The sequence below is a fragment of the Lepisosteus platostomus genome, chromosome 5 (assembly GCF_059453375.1).
Source record: "Lepisosteus platostomus isolate fLepPlt1 chromosome 5, fLepPlt1.hap1, whole genome shotgun sequence".
NCBI lineage: Eukaryota > Metazoa > Chordata > Actinopteri > Semionotiformes > Lepisosteidae > Lepisosteus > Lepisosteus platostomus.
Genome location: NC_142615.1, coordinates 20,457,650 through 20,476,904, shown reverse-complemented (window position 1 = coordinate 20,476,904; position 19,255 = coordinate 20,457,650). Strand labels below are relative to the sequence as shown.

General features: G+C 39.0%; 1 protein-coding gene, 1 long non-coding RNA gene and 1 other non-coding gene across 3 annotated transcripts; 1 reads left to right on the top strand and 2 right to left on the bottom strand.

The window, feature by feature from the left end:
* Positions 1 to 1,845: 1,845 nt before the first annotated feature.
* Positions 1,846 to 6,785, top strand: LOC148664666 (uncharacterized). The gene is made up of 2 exons (XM_088631533.1): positions 1,846 to 2,289; positions 4,540 to 6,785. The coding sequence occupies exons 1-2, from the start codon at positions 1,920 to 1,922 to the stop codon at positions 5,619 to 5,621; spliced, it is 1,452 nt and encodes a 483-aa protein (XP_088487659.1). The 5' UTR covers positions 1,846 to 1,919; the 3' UTR covers positions 5,622 to 6,785.
* Positions 6,786 to 10,903: 4,118 nt separating this feature from the next.
* On the bottom strand, positions 10,904 to 15,817 carry LOC148664664 (uncharacterized). Its single transcript, XR_015936513.1, has 4 exons — positions 15,708 to 15,817; positions 15,334 to 15,462; positions 14,698 to 14,758; positions 10,904 to 11,806 (listed from the first exon to the last, which is right to left on the bottom strand). It is a non-coding gene; the product is annotated as an uncharacterized LOC148664664 (long non-coding RNA).
* Positions 12,009 to 12,102, bottom strand: trnar-ucu (transfer RNA arginine (anticodon UCU)). Its single transcript has 2 exons — positions 12,065 to 12,102; positions 12,009 to 12,044 (listed from the first exon to the last, which is right to left on the bottom strand). It is a non-coding gene; the product is annotated as a tRNA-Arg (tRNA).
* Positions 15,818 to 19,255: the final 3,438 nt, after the last annotated feature.

The following is a 19,255-nucleotide window of genomic DNA, read 5'->3' as shown; positions in this document are numbered from 1 at the left end:
CTGAGAAACAGAGCTCCTGCTTTCCGACACTACTGATTCTTTAATTGTAAATCATCAATTCTTCAACAAGAATCGGCGAATAGAAACCCATCGCAGGGAGTAAATTCAGATTAATCCATTGGGATTGTACTGGATTTGATTGAGATTTTGAAATGTTCCTTGCAAAGTTATTCAATTTTGCTTGAACTTTTAATAAAAAGGTGATCTGGAACTTCTTAGCTTAAAATCTCTAATGTTGCTGTCACTAAACTTGGACGTGATGTTCCAAAGTTGTGTAGTGTGATTTTATTCTTCAAGAATGAGCCTTTACTGTGACATGAGATTTTGTTTACATTATCTACATGGAGTATGTATGAGTACATATGATTATGAGTAAATATAGTGAAATATAAACATATCAAATGCAGATGAACATTACAACAAGAAATCACGTTAAAATCTCATGGTAAACCAAGGTTTGAGTTTTACAACTTCAAGTACAACAATTTCATTACAAAAAGAGCAGGATGAAGACATTAAACACAAAACAGACACATTAAAATACAGAATCAGGTATTTAAATTGCCACCTGGGCAGAAATGTTACTGGGTGTTAACAGGTGAGAACACTCCTGTGACTCATCATTCATTCTGACAATGGAGCAGCAGGAGGTGAAACTCTGGACAGAAACTGCAGACAATGGAGCAGCAGGAGGTGAGATTGCAGACAAGGTGAAAAAGAGAGTGAATGAGACAGGAGCAGGTAAAGGTTTATTCCATAGTGAAAAGAAAAGAGACACAATGTTTTGGCTTTGGTGCCTCCTTCATGTATGAGGGACAGCTGATAAATCAAACAAAAGAACAAAAGACGGGAGTGGAGAGGAGACGAGCAGGAGAGAAAGAGCATCAGCACTCAGGTGGTGTGAAGTCAATGAGACGGAGCTGGAGAGCTGTTCTCACACTGACAATACCAGCTAACAGCTCTGACGTCTCAGTCACTCTGCTCCTCTGGATAACTGAGACAATGATAGTTTACAACTGCTCTTTCTGTCAGAATGCTGCTGGTTTGTCAGAGAGCTACAAAATGTTAAATGTTGACAAAAAATGCTTCATTCAAATCACAGTCTTTTAGGGACTTTTTTTTTCTTATTCTATCAACATTGCAGTCTTTTTCTGAAAAATGAAACAAAGGATTACTATAAATTATAGAAATCATAAATTATAATAAAACCAACCTTTATTATGAATAGAGATATACAACTATCTATTGTAATCAGAAATATAATTTGTCTAACTGATTAAATGCCATAAAGCCCATAGAACTAATGGATGCACAGAACATGTAGTATGGTGTACTTAGATTATCAGAAGGTTTTTGACCTACTTTCCATTTAACATTTTGTTTAAAAAAAATTTTCAATACCTGATCTCTTGGATGTCTTGGAGATATCAAACCAATTGGCAACAGGAATTGTTCACATTACCGTCTATTAGCAGACATTGTTTAGATATGAATCCATTACATTAAAAGTTTGATCCCTTTATTTCAATACACGTTTAAGTGCTGTTATTTATTTCAATACAGGCGAAGGATCTGGAAATATATGAAAATAGAACATATATATATTTGTACGTGTGTATATATATAGATGTGTATATTGTATGTACATATATTTGTAAACAATACTACATTTTTTTTCATTGTATATTCAACAAGATACAACATACTGAAAGTCCTTCACGTGAAGTGCATAGCAACAATCACTAAGGAAGTGCGTCATGTGGCAGGATGTAGGAGGAGTGATCGCTCAGTTCCTGTTCCTGCTTCAAGTGTGAATTCAAACCCTTGCAATCATATAGACCCGTAGGTGCGTAGGAGTGTTTGTCATTTCAGTATCAGCACAGCACTCTCTCTGTATTTGTGATCAACTTTGGTTAAATATGACAATTTTACTGTTCAATCTGGAAACTGAGCTTCACTCTTTCATGGAGGTTTTGCTCAAATCGATCGTGTATGAAGTTTCACGAGTGTTTCGAAGCAGGATGTTTGACTCTGAGGAGATTGAAAACAAGCTCCGCAGCATCTCCAAGATACTGGTAAGACGGGCCGTGTTTAAAATCACACAGTGTGTGGAGGACAGTGTCGGGAGTGAAATGGCGCAGCTGAAGAAGGAAAACGAGAGCCTGAAGTGGAGATTGCAGCTGTGCGAGAAGGATTCGGGAGCAGGAGGAGATCAGGGTACCCAGACGCTTCCCTGTGAAGTCCCTGCAGGAATAAAGGAAGAAATGGACACGAAACTGCAGCTCTCAGGTCAGTGGGGTGACTTGTATGTAGTCAGGGTGTGTGTGAGTTTAAAAACAGTGTCTTTAACTTCCTCACTGGTGAGAGTATAGTGGAGAGATGCAGAGTGAAGTGGTAAAGACTTGTGTGATGTAACAACGGGATTCTTAACTGGAAACTGAACTGTTTTGTCCGGTTACAGTGTTTCACTGAATCAGATAATAATACAACGTAATTAAGAAAGAAGACTTATGTGTATATATATATTGTTTTTACGTTTTATTGATTTATATTATTATATGTATACTAATGATTGTGTATACAAAATAATTTTAATTGGTTTAAGTATTGCAGTCCTCCAGGGCCTGTGTCTGTATTAACTAATCTCAATGCAGTCTTAATGTACTGTAGTGTCCAGTCAGTGTGTGTAATTAACCTCCCTCTCTCTTAGTGCAGTGTTAATGTACTGGAGTGTCCAGTCAGTGTGTTTGGATCAACCCCTCATTTTCTTTCAGTGCACTGTTAGTGTAAATGTAATGTACTTGTGATATTATTACAGTAGACTTACTTTTTCATGGTAGTTAGGTTTGTAACATAGCTTGTATATCTAAAATCGCCTATAATAAGAACACCCCTTTATACCCACTTATTCCCCTCTGCTTAAACAACCCAAATCGATTGGGAGTGTACTAGTACATGCATGTATGTAGTTTAAAGTATAATAAAAACAGTGATACAGCTTAACTTCTCTTGTCTTGCCTTTCCTCTTTGTACTTGTCATATCGATGGTGATGCTGCATGATAACTAGTGACTAGTTCCCAAATAAGGAACTCAGCTGCGTGGTGTATAAGAGTTGAATTTTTTATGTTTCCCACATTCTTTACATTTTTATTTACAGTATTTGAATTTGTTCACCACTAAATGGCTATACATGAATTTGTGTAAAAATGTTACGTAAAGTACTTGTCTGCTGTATTTTTAATCCCTTTTCACGTTATCTGTGTTAAAAGAAATTAAATGTGTTTGAATCTTTGATGTATATCAAGTTTGGAAAATTAGTTTTTAAAACTTAAATTACATGCTACTAAATACTATCTTTGCTATCTCAAGTTTAAAATGTAAGCTACTTTTTGCATGGATAGTCCTTCCTTTTGAGCGCTACTCTAAGCTCGTATTAAAGTTCAGGGCTAAATACTAGATCACATGGCCTCAGCTGTCATTATTATGCTGATTATACTCAAATATACATCCATACCAAACCTGACGCTAATGTGGCTGTCTCTTTTCTATCTAATTACATCTCTGACATAAAAACTAGGATGACTCAAAATTTCCTTTATCTTAACTGTGACAAGACTGAAGTCATGCTTATTGGAACCCCCCCCCCATCAACTTTGTAAAGCCAATCCTGTAACCCTATCTGTAGATGGTTCTGTACTTGAGCTTCAGTCTAAATTGGAAAAACTTGGGGATGATATTTGACTCAGGCTTGACATTTGACCAACGTGTGCAACATATTGTCAAAACTTCTTTCTTTCGCCTCAGAAATATTGCTCAATTACACCCTATATTATCGTTAACTGTGGCTGAAAAGTTTTTTCTTCTTCCAAATCGACCACTATAACGCTCTGCTCTCTGGGGTTTCTAAATCCACATTGAACAAACTATGTCCAAAATTCGGCAGCCAGAATCCTGACCAGGTCTAGTACAAGTGTTCACATTACTCCTATCCTGGAGTCCTTGCACTGGCTTCCTGTCAAGTTTCGTGTCAACTTAAAATTCCTCCTGCTCACCTATAAGTCTCTGCTTGGCTTGGCACCTCAGTACCTGTCTGAGTTATTATCGCTCTACTCCCCACCTCGCAACCTTCTCTCTTCTGTTTCTGGTCTCCTATCTGTCCCCCGGTCTGTCTACACTCTATGAATGAAAGGCCCTTCTGTTATGCCCTAAACTCTGGAACTCTATCCCCAGGGATATCAGAGAGTCACCTTCTCTAAACTCCTTTAAATCCAGACTCAAAACTTTCTTCTTTAGAAGAGCCTTTATTTACCTGTTCTTTACCCATCTGCTCCTACTGTATTTTGTACCACAATCTGCTGTCTCCTAAAACAGTGTATTCTCATCATGCTTATATTGTGTTTTTTGTTGTTGTTGTTGTTGTTGGCATTATGTAAAGCACTTTGAGAAGATTTTTATTATTATTATTATTATTATTATTATTATTATTATTATTATTATTATTATTATAAAGGTCTTGTTTTCTTGTCCTGTGTTTACAGGCTCAGAGGCCAGTGCTCTCCCTGATGCTGGGGAAAGGGCTCCTCTTGAACAGCAGCACAGTGAGGAGGAGTGGGGCTCCAATCTGATGCAGGAAACAGAGCTCACTGTTGCAGAAGGGAAAGAGACACTCAGTGAGCAGCACACAGAGGGCAGACAGAGTGTCGAAGATCTGGACTCTGTGCCCATGATGAAGATAGAACCTGAGCGTGAGACACCTGGACTCTTAATATTTACGGAGAAGATTAATCATCTGGATGCCAAGAATATTGCAGAACATTGTAATGAACTTTACTGCATCACTGTACATGAACTCAAAGAAGAACTGAGTGAGTTTAATGTTAAAGAGCAGGACATGGAGCCCCAGTTGATTCACACTGCTGACCAGCACACTGAAGGACACAATGGAGAAAACAAATCTCAGTTTCAGGACACAGAGCAAGACCATTCCATGGAGCATTTGCAGAATAAGAGACCACAGCATGATCAGAGGATGAGGAAGAATCACTCAAGGCTTTCCTCAGATGGAGTGGACAAACTGCCGTTATGGCACAGGGAGGAGCAGCGTTTCTGTCAGTCTAGCAAATCAAAACCCGACCAGCACCTTCAAACAGGAGAGAGACCTTTCAGCTGCAGTCAGTGTGGGAAGAGTTTTAGTCACTCATGCGTCTTAAAAAGACACCAGCGCATTCACACAGGAGAGAGACCATTCAGCTGCAGTCAGTGTGGGAAGAGTTTTAGTCATTTGCACCTCTTAAAACGACATCAGCACATTCACACAGGAGAGAGACCATTCAGCTGCAGTCACTGTGGGAAGAGTTTTAGTCAGTCAGGTACCTTAAAAACCCACCAGCGCATTCACACAGGAGAGAGACCATTCAGCTGCAGTCAGTGTGGTAGGAGTTTTAGTCAGTCAGGTCACTTAAAAACGCATCAGCATATTCATGCAGGAGAGAGACCATTCAGCTGCAGTCAGTGTGGTAGGAGTTTTAGTCAGTCAGGTCACTTAAAAACACACCAGCATATTCACACAGGAGAGAGACCATTCAGCTGCAGTCAGAGTGGGAAGAGTTTTAATGACTGAATCACCTGAAGAGCTCACCAGCGCATAAAATAAGATCACTTTATTGGCCGTATACAATTTCGTGTATTAGGTATTTGTCTTTTCACAACATGCTCACCATGAGGCCTGCAGATAGGGAGAGAAGCTTGGTGTCAGAGCACAGGATCAGCTCTTTGTACAGCATGCCTGGAGCTATCAGGATTAAGGGCTTTGTTCAGGGGTCCAATAGAGTAATATTTCCCTGTCAATTGAGGAATTTGAAATGGCAATCTTCCACCCACAGACATAGATCCTTAACCACAGAGCCACCAGACTACCCTTAATTTCACAGGAGAGATACCTTTCAGCTGCAGTCAGTGTGGAAAGGGTTTTAGTGATTCAAATACCTTAAAAGCCAACCAGCATACTCACACAGGAGACCTTTAGAATCCACCAATGCAGTCACACAGGAGCGAGTTAGTTCAGCTACAGTTAGTATGGGAAGTGTTTTATCCAGTCAGGCGACTTAAAAACACACCAATTTAGTCACCAGTTTTCCACTGAAATCTCTATTCGTTGAAGTAGGTAGCTGCGTTAGTATGTGACATTCGTTAAAGCTTCCACAGCCGACACATTGTGTTTTCTTTCTTCACTTTTCAGCATAGAATAAGCCTTTACTTGTTCCTAAAATGTCTATTTGTTATAGTCTCTTTGTAGTCACCCACTTTTGATTTAGTCTAGTCAACTAAATTTTGACTGTTATTACCCTTACTTATGGGTGATTAGAACAGAATTAGTTTTAATCATGCCATTTACTTTTTTGTGTATAATAAAATGTATAAAGTTTTTAGTTTTATTCAGTTTTAAAATGAATTAAGTCTAAATTGATTTCTTTATTTCTGTTTGGTCTTGGAATGTTAAGTTTAGTCCTGTTTAATTTCCAATTAAGACTGTTCTCATTGGATAGGCTTGTAATTGTGTAACATCTTTTAACTTACATTTTACATTTTGAGCAAGAAATTTGTATAAAACAGATTAGGTTCCTTAACTGTAACTCTTAAGAAAAAAAGTCCCACATCTGATTAAAATCTACCAAAAAGCTCAAAGTCTTTGTTGCACAATCTACATTTTATTTACCCCCAGAGAGAATACATATCAAATACAAGAAATATGTATGCAATAAAGGATAAATAATGAGGAAACAGAGATATTATATGAATCTCTCTTAATAAGAAAATCTATTTTGGCACCATTACTAATCCATATTTTTATGTTTTTTAACAGTTTTTTTCAATGCATTTTTTTTTTAAACCAGACAGGACCCGCAATATATATACACTTTAACAGCCACATAAACTAAATGCAATTAAACATTATTAAACATTATTTTCTGATGACCTCGTATGAATATGATTTGCAGTTCCTGCATAGCCAGACGTTTTGGTCATCCCTACCTTAGTGAGCATCTTTGCTTTTCTCTCAAATACAACATTCACTCCACAAAGAAGATAGATTATAAAACTTCACACATTTTCCAAAGCTTTTAATAGTGGTGTCACCCTGGAGGCATGGATTTGATTCTCACCCATGATAAAGAGCTTGGTTCTTCTAGTATGGTGCAAATGAGAATGGCACTACAATATACTATATACTATATACACTACTATATAGGTAATGCATTGACATATGCACTTACACACAAAATGTCCCATTCCTATCCTGTATGCTTAATAGGAGTGAAGGGATTCCTGGTTTCTCGTACAAATATATCTTGACCACCACAGAACAGATACCCATGTAGCTGATTCAAGATTCAACGCCTCACATCTTCGGCACATTCTTTGTTCTCTGGAGGTTGTTATGATCAATAATGAACTTGTTTAGGGGAAAAAATAATCAAATACATTGGTAGATGTTCTAAAAGCATTTAGGAGTTTTTGAAATAGCCATCAGAAAATGACAGAAATGGAAAATTATGTACGCTTTCTCACACTGCATGAAAGATTGAAATCTGATGGGAGAAAAGCTACCAGTCTCGTTGTCGGGAAATGGAACCCCGGTCTCCCATGAGATATATGGGGATGGTCACAACTATATGAACAAGGGGTGCTTGCTGCTAGGAGCCATTTCCTCTTATGGCTATTATTATTTTTTCATGTTTCAGCTTTTATTTTCGTTTTTTCCAGATTAGCACAAGAAAAGAGGTTTCCATCCATGCCTTTCTCACTCCTCCTCTTCCATTGTCACAGCTTCTCCTCGTGCACTACCAACACCTATGGAGATGGTTCTTTCAGTTTTACTAATTAGGTTTTCAAAGGCTGGAAGTTAGAAGACCGGAGGTTGTGAGGTGGGGAGTAGGGCAATAATAGCTCAAACTGGTACTGAGGTGCCGAGCCATGCAGAGCCTTATAGCTGAGCATGAGGATTTTGAAGTCAACATGAAGCAAGAGCAAGGACTACAGGACAGGAGTAATGCAATTACTTGCTTGACCAGGTCTAGTGCTAATTCCTCCCTTGTGGCCTCGGGTTCATTTTCGATTGTTGACTCTGAAGAAGTCCTCTATTTGACTTGATCAAAGTCGATCGCTAGAGGATTTCGAAAGGTTGAATCAAAATTACACAGGATGCTGGGGGGACTTGAACCCACAATTTGTAAATTGTAGAAACATTTTATCATTCCATACTTTCCTCTGCAGTCTGGCCACTTCCACTTCAACTACATCCGGAAACGGAGATTGTTTTGAAAACACGAGAGTAAAGGGACACTGCACGTCTGGAGAACATCACGTCTGAGTTTAAGGACAGTAACATCAGAGATTGGAAGTTTTTTATTATAGGATCAAGAAAGTCTGAATACCTTTGCAAGAAGTATTTCAGAATCTCAGTCAAATCCAGTATGATTGCTGCACAGATCTGCATTCTACAATTAGAATACTGTTTATCTGTTGAATCAAACACGCCGCATAAAGCATTTCTAAAACAGGAGAGATCGTTTTGGAATGCATCTTCCTGTAAAAAAAAAAGGTGTGAAAGCCTGCTCCACAGAAGAACTATATCCAGAGGTGCCAAAGAAGTCAAGGTTTCACCACGCGAAAGAAAGCATCTCAGAAAACAAAGTTGCAGTCGCTTCCACGCATCATAACACCACTAGGTCAGACAACAAGAGTTGAAGAGGTGCTGTCGAGAGTAACGCGGCCGAGCGCTTTAAGGAGCTGGATTAAAGCTCCAAGTTCTTTGGGGGCATCTGTTGGAATCACACAGCTGCTGCTTATCTACTTGTTAAGAATCACTTCTTTTGTTGTTGCTGTCTCCAGGCGATGTAAATCAGATTCAGAAAAAAATAATTTGAACAACAATAATAATCACATTTGAGCGTGTTTTACTCCTCTTCTTCATGCAATTTGTACTCAAAGGTTTATAGTTTTTTTGTTCTGAATTTGAACATTTTAGCCTTGATTGGAAGTTGTTTACTTTAAGGTGTGGTGGCCAAGTGGTAAGGTGTTGGGCTCGTAAACTGAAGTTCATAGATTCAATCCCTGTCCGTGCCTGTTTTGTTTACCAAGACTTTACTTTATCTATATTGTCAATTGTCTTGCAATGTAGAAATCTCTGTAATAAGAAAAAACAAACTATCAGTAGTTGTTAATAATCCTTTGACAAAGCAACGGGTGCATTCAACACACCAGCCTCCACTGCTTGTCAGGATGGCTGAGTGGTCTTAGGTGCCAGACTCAAGGACTCAATCATGTGTAGTGACAGTTTTATGTTATTCACAACACAGATTTCCCTTCATGTTTATTAAGATGTGTAATTTGTATGTTGGTTGTATGAGAACAGTTTCTTCAAAAGTCCCATCAATTAACAGTGGAGAGCTAGCCAATGTACATCTTCATGAAAACTCTCTTTAAGGCGATTACAAGTGTCTTGAAAAAATATGCGTCATATTTTTAAAATAGTTTAGCTCAAGATGCAACGGGAGTATAAATGAATACTCCCGCCCTCCAATCCAAGATAAAACTCTATGTGTGAATCTTATTTTACTTGAAGTTGATGATGTTGGTCATTATTGGAAATTGCCCAGTGATATCAACTCAGGTACTCAGTTGTTACGTGCTTTAATTCGATAAATGCAAAGCATTTGTATTCCCTCCAATTATCAATAAGGTCAATAATGTATTAAGCATTACATGCCCCTTTTTTCCCTAGATGATGTTCATGTTGGATCAGTGAGAAAGGCACGCCTGGTTGTGCTTCAACCAGCACCTTACTATCATTTTAGTCCTCACCTGACTGCACTAAGCAATTGTACCACAGAGACTCAAACGGGTCGGTTTTCTCCATTTACAGTTTTTGGGAAAAAATAATCTGCATTAAGATTGTATTTCAAATTTCACAAATTGAAAGTATTTCTTGAAAAACGTTGTTTCAGAAAGAAACTGAGTAGACGTGAATAGCCCAGTCAGTAGAATATCGAACTTTGCATCTCAGGGTCCCTATTCAGGGGGCTTATTTTCTTGCAACTACTTATTCCATGCTGAAACAAGAACGAGAAACAACATTTCAGCAGTGGAGTCTTCTTTGGGTGTGATACAGATTAACCTTTACTTGTTTCTTTCAGATTATTTAAACCTCCTCTCCAGCACCTAAACTCATCAGTTGCTTTCAGTAGCTAAAGACACAGACCACACTGCTCCAGTTGAGGTTCAAACTCACAACCTCAGCATAACTCCACTGTCCACTGCTGTATAAGTACCACATGCTGACCGATTGTGCCACTGATGCTGTATACCTCCCTCTCCTCATACAGACTGCAGCTGCAGAAACACAGGGTGAAAACATGGTTTCGATTGTGGATCCATCTTCACATGGGGGAAAGGGACAGTAAAATAGCAAGGAAAATACAAGAGAAGAACTGAAAGAATTGTGCTCACTGCAAAGTAGGAAGGAAAGAGGTGGCCGGATACATAAAACAGCTCGGCGGATAATTTGTAACGCCAATATTTTTTTTAACTAAGTAGCCTTAATGGCAACACAGTGTTAGGAGTTCGGCTTTTCTTATTTCTTCTGCAGAACCAGTGGTATCGGAATATACTGATCCGCATAAGAAGCACTTTTGGTTTCTGATCGATTTTATTGAGCACTGCTCTAAACTTTACATTTGCTCGTGCTAGTTTTCCCCATGAAAGAAAGACATTTCTCTACATGATTTCACTTTTTTTCTTATCAACGAGGAGAAAGAAATAAAATATATAATTCATTATAAGAACCCCAGGCAAGATGGCTGGTGGTCTAGGGCATTCAGTTCACAGTTTCCCCTGGAGATGTTTGTTCAAATCTCACTTTTAATAAAGAGGTTTTTTCTTGTTAGAGTAGAAATGATAGAAGCCTTAAGTGGGAAAAAAATCACAACATCTTGCATTTCACGTGTTTAACGTTAATTGTCTCAGTGGTTGTTTTGGTGATGGCTCTTCTCCCTTGCAAGGTGGCGGCAAACTTCTTCAGAGAGGGAGTCTCCCACGCATGGCTTTTCTTCATCAAAAGCGGAGACAACAGAAACAGACTTCCAACTGAAATTAATTACTTCTTGAGCGTTTATGACAGTCTTTAAAAAGCTGAGAGAAGGCGAAAACGTCAGTAGTATAGAGGGACACCTTTCGTCAAACTTTCTGACATGCTGTACATGCCTTACCTGTAATACAGCTACTAATAAAGATATACATTAAAGTTAATTATTAATAAATACTACTATTATTCATAAAGACGTATTCATAAGATTCATCGTGAATAGTTGCGGTGTCTGGAAAGCAACTGTAGTTACATATAGAAAAAAAGAGTTGTAGTTATTGAGGTAATTTCAGGTAGAATGTAAGAACTAAAGTTAACTAGTCCCACAGTAATGCGTGGGGTCCTATCAATAGAAAAAAATTGTAACTTGAAAAAAACAACAACCACAAAACGAGAAGTCTTCTGGGAACCTAGGTAAATCCCTGTAGTGGTCTAACAACTATAAAAACAAACAAACAAATGAAACAACTTCAAAACATATAGAAAAACAACATTAAAAACATATCTGGGGAACAACAAAAACACAGAATCTAACTGCGAGAGCTTTTTCAAGTTTTTGGTACTCCATCGTGCTCCTCTCGTCTAAGTAGATATCTCTCAGGTCAGTTGGAGGTCCACAGCTGATGGTAATTTAAGTAAGTAGCTGTGTCAGCATGCATGGGCTGCAAAGGAAGGAGGAAAGGTTTATTCCATGTTGAAACGAGAAGAAAACACAACGTTTTGGCTGTGGAGCCTTCTTTGGGTGTGATATGAAATAAACCTTCACTTGTTTATTTCATGTTAATTTAGACGCGATCTCTAGCAAATACCTAAGAGCATCTAAACTCGTCAGTTGCTTTCGGTAGCTTAAGACACAGGCTACACTGCTTCAGGTGAGGTTCGAACTCACACCCTCGGCATGACTCTGCTGTGCACTGCTGTAGAAGTACCACGCGCTGACCAATTGCGCAACTGGAGCTGTGTAACTACCTCCATCACTTGATGTTCATCACTTGTATTTTCTTTAGTGTTTCCCTCGACTGTCAGGCCTTCAAGGTTTGCTTTCAGAATCTGATTAAACACATGGGGTGAGTGTTTAAACCCCTGTGGCATACGAGTGTATGTGTATTTCTTACCTTTGTATGTAAATGCAAACAGATGTCTGCATTTTTCTGCCAGGGGTACACTAAAGAATGCTCCACATAGATCAATTACCGTAAAATATTTAGCATCAGGGGGAACATTAGTCAGTTATGTGTGTGGATTTGGAACATCAGCAGGCCAATCCTGTACTATTTTGTTTACTGCCTTTAGGTCATGGACCAGTCTCCACTTTTGTTTATCTGCCTTAGGAACTGGCAACAGGGGTGTATTGCAACAACTGTTTGTTTCTATCAATACCCCTGCTTCGACTAGTCCTTCAATTGTCATTATTATATCCTCTTCTACCTCAGGCTTCATGCTATATGGTGCCTTCCAAGGGAGTTTGACACCAAGTTTTGTGCTTATGTACACAGGGCTGGCTGATTCTACCAATCCTACATCAGTATCGTGTTTTGACCATACCCTAATAGGGATGCTGTTCTCCATTTTTTCCCTAAGCTGATCACTAACTGTCATTTCTCCACCTAACTGTACCTGCTGTCTGGCTGTAATTTCTACCTCTCGTGGAACTCCAGTCATCAATGTGGCGCACAGTATCTTAATGAGTGATTTATCTACAGAGTGATAAATCAAAGGATTATCTATTTTTTCCCAATGGATTTCTTTTGCTCGCTTCATCATGGGACCTAGGTCCTTCGCTGTAGCTCCCTCATTTACCAGTAAATGAGGTAAATGAGCCACCTGTTCCAGCTGTCAGCCTACTATACCATGTTCAACCAACACTAATAATATTACTGTTGTAATTAAGGAGCAAGAGAAGTGCGGCCAGTAGAGCTGGCGACCCTTAAGTTTAGGATTGTGGATTCAAGGGTCATTTGTGTCCTTTCTTATCACTCTAATCTTTTAGTAGAACAGTGCAAGCAGGACGTGATAGCATACAGTGACAACCCAATATCTTATGAGCTTTGTGTAATTCAGCTTTCTTACCACTTTGGGGCTCGATTCAGATATCGCTGTGAAAGCAAGGGGCAAGCAAAGGCTTTTCTAAATCGAGGGTTATCTGCTCCCGAGTAAGTATAAACACATGAATGTTTACTGTTTGAAGACCGCACTTTGTCAAAATACTGCTTTTTCTTAATTTCACATTATGGTATTTAGACGGGGCAAAGTAGTGTAGCCCTTGTACAACTTTGATTAGTGTGTGTTATTCGGTTTTGAGGTTTGAGGGGCGTAATGCAAATCGAGCTGGTGAATAGAAAATGAAACAGGAATCACTTCTTCGGCAAAGAAATCCAAGAAGCATGGAAACCCGTGGGATTTTAACAGTACAGAACACTCACAAATCACAGTGTTGCTGCATTCTTCTGCTCCTTTTATATTTCGGTCTTTGACTTTTGAATGCATACCTTACCAGAAATCTTTCTTCACTTACAGACAGCTCAAAACGTTCTTAATGCAGAAATCGGAGCCCATCTAAAATTTCCTTTCTGCTAATCATATTAAAGTGTTGACAAAGCAGTTTCCTGCCCATCGTGTTCTTGATAAGCGGTTTCTCTGTTTTCCTCCTATTGTCATTGTCAGCGAGCAGAATAAGACAGGAACAATGCACAAAAAATAAAAAATGAAGCCATCCGAAGTAGGATTTGATCCCACGCTTCCATTCGGAGACCAGAACATCCAAACAAGATGAAAGACAGCAGTTGTTAAGTCTGAAACCTTAGATGCCATCCTGACAAGCAAATACAGAATGTGGGCTGAATTCACCAGTAGTTCACTAAACTGAGTTTCTTCCTTGAACAGATTTGCTTGTCTACAGAGTAAATTGCAAAGTCCAGGTGTGCAAGGCTCATGGACACTAATTCACAAACACGTACTGCTGTAATAAATGCAAAAGGATCTTCCACAAAGTATTAGTTGGGGGGGAGGGGTTCACACTTATGCAACCAGGGTGTTGTAGGTTTATTAGTTTAAATTATTTTTCCTAATAAGTATCTGTTTGTTTTTCTCTTGAATTTTGTTGGTTGCAAGGTCACATTAAGGATGGAAAGATGTCTGACATGATTTATCTTGATTTCTGGCTTTACATCACAAAACCCTGCAGTTTCAATAAGGGTGTGTAGACTTTTTATATCAACTGTATTGTCACTTCCTTTGTTAAGCGCCTTGCGGCAACCTTGTTGTGAAAGGCGCTATATAAAAATAAGTTGAATTTAATTTAATTTAATTTATCCAGAGCATCAAGGCACTTTACAAAACATGCATAGAAAAGTAGAGTATAAATGTCTAATACTTTAGTTTCTGAAGTAACTGCTTGAATAATCCAACTGCCACTGTTGTTACTACTGCTTCTGCTCCTATAACTACTACTACGACCTTGACTTCTGATTCTAATACTAATTCTGATACTTATACTCCTGCTACTACTACTGCTGTCATTACTAGTAATAGTGATAAAAAACAGGGCACTCACAGATCTCTGGACGTGGGTCTGGAAAGTGGTTCCATTCACAAGTGACTCTGGACCTCAACACCTGTTGATGGGTCACCTTTGTCAGACACAGCAGTGGAGCCCAAGCCCACCTACACACATACTCACACACACTGACAGATATATGCCCACACACTCACACACATTATCACACACTGAAAGACACACATCCAAATACTCACACACAGACACTACACACACTCACAGACACACACATAGACACTACGAGTACTTATAGACACACATCCACAAACTCACAAACACACACTCCTCACAAACACCACACACAAACAGACACATACACTCATAACTACAAATACACTATAAATAACACTAATACAAATACCACTAATATTGCAACAGTAACACCATCACTAAGACTTACACTATCATCCTCTCTAACACTGACACTAAATACTACTACACTAATAATACTAATAATAACAGTAATGCTATCACTTAAACTAACATGACTACTAGTGTAAATAATCTAACCTTATCTCTGTAATTATCACTAATATTAACAGGAATACTAGCATTAAAACAATCAATAGCACTATCATCATTAATACTCACATGAAAACTCTCATTAATATTAAAACTACCGATTGTACTCACACTAATATTAACATGAAGACACTAATATTAGTATTAGTTGCTGTCCGTGACGTCACACCACTCTTTGTGACAAAGGCGAGACACCTAGCCGTGGACAGTGACGTGGCGCCTGTTGCTGTGGTTACCATACTTATGATTTGTAAACAAATGGAAAATGCATTTCAACTGTTACTTAAACAAATTTATCAACTTGGAATATAATTCTCTACCTCTAGGATTAAATTTTTAAATAATAATTTGAATAACCATTCTTTAATTTTGGATTGAACATTATTAACACTAAACGCACTATGGTAATTGATCGATACAGGCTGTATTGACTGTTTTCTAGATATTACAAACAGGGTCAAAACGGGAAAAGAATTAGTACTCACCAATCCGTGAAGTTAATCAATTATTCTACGGTTCTTCAGTTGAATCAATTAGTTGTCGATAGATAAGTGATCAATAACTCTCCTCCGTGCGCTCCGCTTGCCTCCCGCGGTCTCGCTCTCTAATCCTGGTGCTCTGGCTGGTGACCGTGATGTCACAGCGCTCGTTCTGATGGAGCAGACATGTCTCCGCTGGAGGAGACTCCTGTCCGGAGCCCAGGATATAACATCTTACAGATATAACATCTCCAATAATAAAGGCGATTCGTAACAGCTGGAAATGGAGAGTGACAAACCAAGAAATAAAATTCATTAAACCAAAAAAAATAGTTAACTTCACAGACTAAAATAATAGTATAGCATACTCCTGTAGAGCAGAAGAGAAAGGGCACAAGTCCCTGTAATGAGCTCTTTTAAGCATTTTAAACAAATCTCCACAGAATAGAAGCCAGGAGGATCAGACACCTGATCCTGAAGGTTGAAGAGTATCTCCTGGTTTTATTTCCACCAGAGCTCTCAGCTCCTCAGCCGGTTTGATGATTTAATTAACTGTATAACTGTTATCAGACTCTGTTTAACTGTATATTTATAAGACTGTCTGCGAGAGATGTGTGGGAGACGCTGAATCCCAGGGCTGGTGTGGAATCACACACAGACAGGTCTTCTGTGTGATCTGAGTCCCACTGCTCAGAGCTAAAGACTGGTCAACTGGTCACTATTGTAGACACAACCATTGGTCTGCTGCTGCTGAGAATCATAATACACTGGTAAGAGTGGCAATACTCACAACCAATTAATTCAACTGAAGAACCGTAGAATAATCGATTAACTTCACTGATTGGTGAGAGTGAATTATTTTCGCATTTTGACCCTGTTTTTAATATCTAGAATACAATTCAACTGAAGAACTCAGATTGTCAGGATAAATAGAAGGATGGAGATGAGCTTCTGTCTGTTCAGGAGGTAGGAGTTTTGGTAAAGTACTGAGGGATCCAATGCTCTGTGTGTGAGTCTGAGCTGTGAATCTGACTGAGAGGAGATACATTTTTTTATTCTGTCTGTGAGAAGTCTTTTCCTTTGCCAATCAATGTTACATCCCATTCAGATACTCTGCACAGACTGTCAGAGTGAGAGAAAAGGAGAGAGAGATGGACAGATAAGAGCACACACAGCGAGAGAGACAGGAAGGGGGAGAGAGAGGAGAAGACAGTGCAGGTGTTCAGCCACACTGTGACCACAGGAGACAGGAGGCTTTTCTCAGCTGCTGAGGAGCTCAGGGCTCAAGGCCACTCAGGCTCAGAGGTTCTGGCAGCAGTCAGGTCTGGGAGCTTCTCCTCATACTGACTCTGGAGCTCTAAGAGTCAGCCTCCATTCTGACAGGAATAGCCCCTCCTGTTCAGCCCTGAAAGACACACTGAGAGAGCTGTTAGAGCCCTGAGACAGCTGTGGGGGTAGAAGACCTGTCACCCTGTAGAGCTCTGAACACTGGGCTCCCCTGTGTGCCTCACTGTACAGCAATAGAGCTCTGACTGGACTCCCTGTGTGTCTCTGTACAGCACTAGAGATCTGAACACTGTGCTCCCCCATGTGTCTTCCTGTATACCTCATCACACTGCACTGCACAAACCACAAACTCACTGCACAGTCTGACCTGCAGTTCCAGTAAAGCTCTGTCGAAACAGGCCCATTTCCTAAAGACAGGGGAGTGAAGAGATAGTGCAGTTTTACTGAAGATAATATGTCCCTCTCTAAAAATATGCTGTCATATCATTATATGACATTTTTCCATGCTAGCCCAGCAGGAATTGTGGCCTTAAATCACAGCTGTTCAGCTGTATTAACAAGAACTGATTGTTTCTAGTTAATCATTTTGTTGTTTTTTAATACTTTGAAACAGACTCCTGCTCTTCTGCTCCTGTAGTTATTATGGTGAAGCTGCAACAAATATTACTGCTGCTATTACTACCACTAATACTGCTACTACAACTATGACAGCTACTACTACTACTGCCACTGATATAACAGCAACTAGTAATATTTTACTACTACTACTACTAAAGCTACTAGTACTACTGTTCCTACTGCTGCAGGTACTACTGTTACTGCTGCTACTGCTGGCACTGCTACTACTTCTGCTACTATTAATAAGAAGGATGTGAGCCGTGTTCTCACTGTTCAGCCTTGGTCTATTAACAAGTACTGATGTTTTCTTTTTGTTGTTTGACTCCTGCTCTTCTGCTCCTGCTGCTGCAATTATTAAAGTGAAGCTCCAACACAGCTTTACTATATTGTTGAACTAAAGATTTGAAATACAGCATAACTACTACTACTATTGTTACTATTGCTCATGGTTCTAGTGTTACTACTGCTACTACAGCTACTCCTACTGCTACTACTAATGTTTCTAAAACTACTAGTAGTACTGTTACTGCTACTAATACTGCTGCCACTGACACAACTGCTACTACCACTACTACCATTACTACTACGACAACATTGGAGCCCAAGCCCACCTACGCACATTTACACACACTGACAGATATACACCCACACACTCACACACATTCACACACAAAGACACTACACATACTGACTAACACCATACACATTTATACACACAATCACACACACACATGCAAAAATACAAACTAGCACACATTCACAGACACACACATACTGTAGACACTAAACTCAGAGATACACACCCACACACTGATACGCACACATTTACAGAATCACACATAGACAGTACACATACTCACAGACACAAACTCACACAATGACGGACACCACATACACTCTTACCTAAAGTTACACTATAACAAACACTAACAAAAATACCACTAATATTACAACAGTAACATTATCACTATGACTAACACTATCATTATTACTAACAATAACACAAAATTACTACAACACTACTAATACTTATAATAACAGTAATGCTATCACTAAAACTAACATGACTACTAGTGTAAATACTCTAACAGTAAATCTATAATAAGCACTAATATTACATGAATACAAGCATTACAACTATCAGTAGCGCTATCATCATTAATACTCACATGAACACTAGCATTAATATTAAAACTACCAGTTGTACTCTCACTAATATTAACAGGAATACACTAGCATTAGTATTAGTAGCTGTCCGTGACGTCACACCGCTCTTTGTGACAAATGCGAGACGCCTAGCCGGGCACAGTGACGTGGCGCGTGTCGCCGTGGTTACCATACTTATGATTTGTAAACAAATGGAAAATGCATTTCAACTGTTACTTAAACAAATTTATCAACTTGGAATATAATTCTCTAGCTCTAGGATTAAATTCCTAAATAATAATTTGAATAACCATTCTTTAATTTCGGATTGAACATTATTAACACTAAACGCACTATGGTACTGTAATTGATCGATCCAGGCGGTATTGACCGTTTTCTAGATATTTAAAACAGGGAAAAGAACGGGAAAAGAATCAGTACTCACCAATCAGTGAAGTTAATCGTTAATTTTACTGTTCTTCAGTTGAATTAATAGGTTGTCG

Bases quoted from the DNA above. Each gene is read 5' to 3' on its own strand.
- LOC148664666 (XM_088631533.1), top strand. From the start codon at position 1,920: ATGACAATTTTACTGTTCAATCTGGAAACTGAGCTTCACTCTTTCATG. The intron at 2,290-4,539 runs GTCAGTGGGGTG...CTGTGTTTACAG, and splicing joins CACGAAACTGCAGCTCTCAG to GCTCAGAGGCCAGTGCTCTC.